Source organism: Plasmodium brasilianum, chromosome 7 (genome assembly GCF_023973825.1).
Source record: "Plasmodium brasilianum strain Bolivian I chromosome 7, whole genome shotgun sequence".
Classification (NCBI taxonomy): domain Eukaryota; phylum Apicomplexa; class Aconoidasida; order Haemosporida; family Plasmodiidae; genus Plasmodium; species Plasmodium brasilianum.
Window position 1 is genome coordinate 125,510 of NC_090120.1, and position 1,912 is coordinate 127,421.

The 1,912-nt window shown below is 20.6% G+C and overlaps 1 protein-coding gene across 1 annotated transcript; it reads right to left on the minus strand.

The window, feature by feature from the left end:
* Positions 1-583: 583 nt before the first annotated feature.
* Positions 584-1,553, minus strand: MKS88_001773 (uncharacterized protein; the record flags this gene model as incomplete). Its single annotated transcript, XM_067214731.1, has 2 exons — positions 584-1,342; positions 1,470-1,553. The coding sequence occupies 2 exons, from the start codon at positions 1,551-1,553 to the stop codon at positions 584-586; spliced, it is 843 nt and encodes a 280-aa protein (XP_067074080.1).
* Between the last annotated feature and the right edge of the window lie 359 nt (positions 1,554-1,912).

The following is a 1,912-nucleotide window of genomic DNA, read 5'->3' on the forward strand; positions in this document are numbered from 1 at the left end:
TCACGAAACATATTTTATAGGATAAATAATAAGTATTTTTCTACAAAAAATACATAAATATATATTAATAATACAAAATACATTCACTTCGTTTCATTAAATACTAAACAGGATATATTTATTTTAAACTTAAAATAATATGACATTTTTTTAATATTATGAATAAATATTAAATTTATACAGAATAAACACAAAAAATTTAATGTACGATATCCTATATTTAAAATATTCACTAACAATATCAATAATATTACATGAATTGTCCTATTATATATTCATATAAACCCCCCTATGTTCCTATAAATCTATTTCAATACAAATATATATATTTGTAATCATACAATTTGGTCAAGTTCACACAGTAACTTAATATATAACATAACAAAACGTTAAAACATACAAATTAAAGTATAAGAACATATTATTTTCAATCGCATATTAAAATTATAACATTTAGATAAATGCACTAATAAAATTTGTTCAGCGGTTGGTTTGTAAGTTAATTATATCATTGAATATATTACAAATAGTAGTTTATAATGAAGATTTCTTAACAAAAAGAAAAAAGTATCTTACTATTCATTTACCTTTTTCTGAATTTAATACTTTCATATTTTTTAACTTTTTTATGATAATAAAAAATACCTGATATAGTTATGACACCTAATATAATTAAAGGTAAAACATATATTACATTAAAAAAAAATAAATCTAAAACAGCATAGTAATTACGTTGACCTTGCGAACACGTCATTTTAACAGGTGTAACTAACGATTTTAACGGAGTTTCCATTAAAAATAAATAAAAAGGTTTCAATCCTTCCCATGCAGATAAAGCAGTAAATAATTTAAACAGCGCCTTTATAAACCCGTAACCTCCAAATAAATCTAATATTAATGCTATCGATAAGATCAAAGCTAATATTAAAGGTGAAGCAAGTTTTAATCCATATTTTCTACGCATTATTTTTTTGTACAACTTATCACTAATTATCTTGTTGTTTTTAAGAAAATTTTCATAATCAAGTTGCTTGAATATTTTTTTTTCTAAACGGGAATAATTTTTTGTTTCAAATACACAAGACTTCTTTTTCGTAGCAGTCTTATAGCATTTTGCACTCTTTGATGTAGATTCCCTTAACTGTTTGTTAATTTCTTTGTTTCCTTTTCCATTATCATTTATGTAATATTGTTCGGTCACTACGTTATTTGGTATTAATTCTCCTAAACCTATAATAATTGAATCTTTATTCTGTTTACTTTGAATTAATAATCGATAAGTTCTTATCTCTAATTTACTACAAAGGATGTTAATTTTTTCCCCATATTTGTTGAGTATACACTAAAAAAAAAAAATAAATATTTAAAGAACTAATCAATTTATGCTAAAAGTCAGTAATAATAGTAATAATAATAATAAAGTAAAATATTAATAATTCAAATTTCCTTAGATAGCTTTAACATATTACATCGTTGTAAAAATGAAAAATCCAAGGAGAAAGGATAAACGTTGCAATTTTAATAAAAAAGATTAAGTTATATTTATATTGCATGATATTTATTTTTATTATTATAATGTATGCACTTAGGAAATATTTAATAATTATGTAATTTTAATGACAAGTTTATATTGTATTCATTTATGGTTTTTTTTTTTTTTATTATTATTTTGTAAAGACATAATTAATATGAATAATATAATGTTTTTTACAAAAAGAGATTAATAAATTAAAAATTATGTGATTAGTTTTTATTTTAAAGTTACTTGTATTATACTAACTCTAATTAATATAATATAATTTGAATACATTAACAATTAATCAAATTATATAAATTATTTTTATTACAGAGTAATTAAATTATACCTCTATAAACACTTTTCAAAATGAAATGGTAAACAAAAAATATGTGT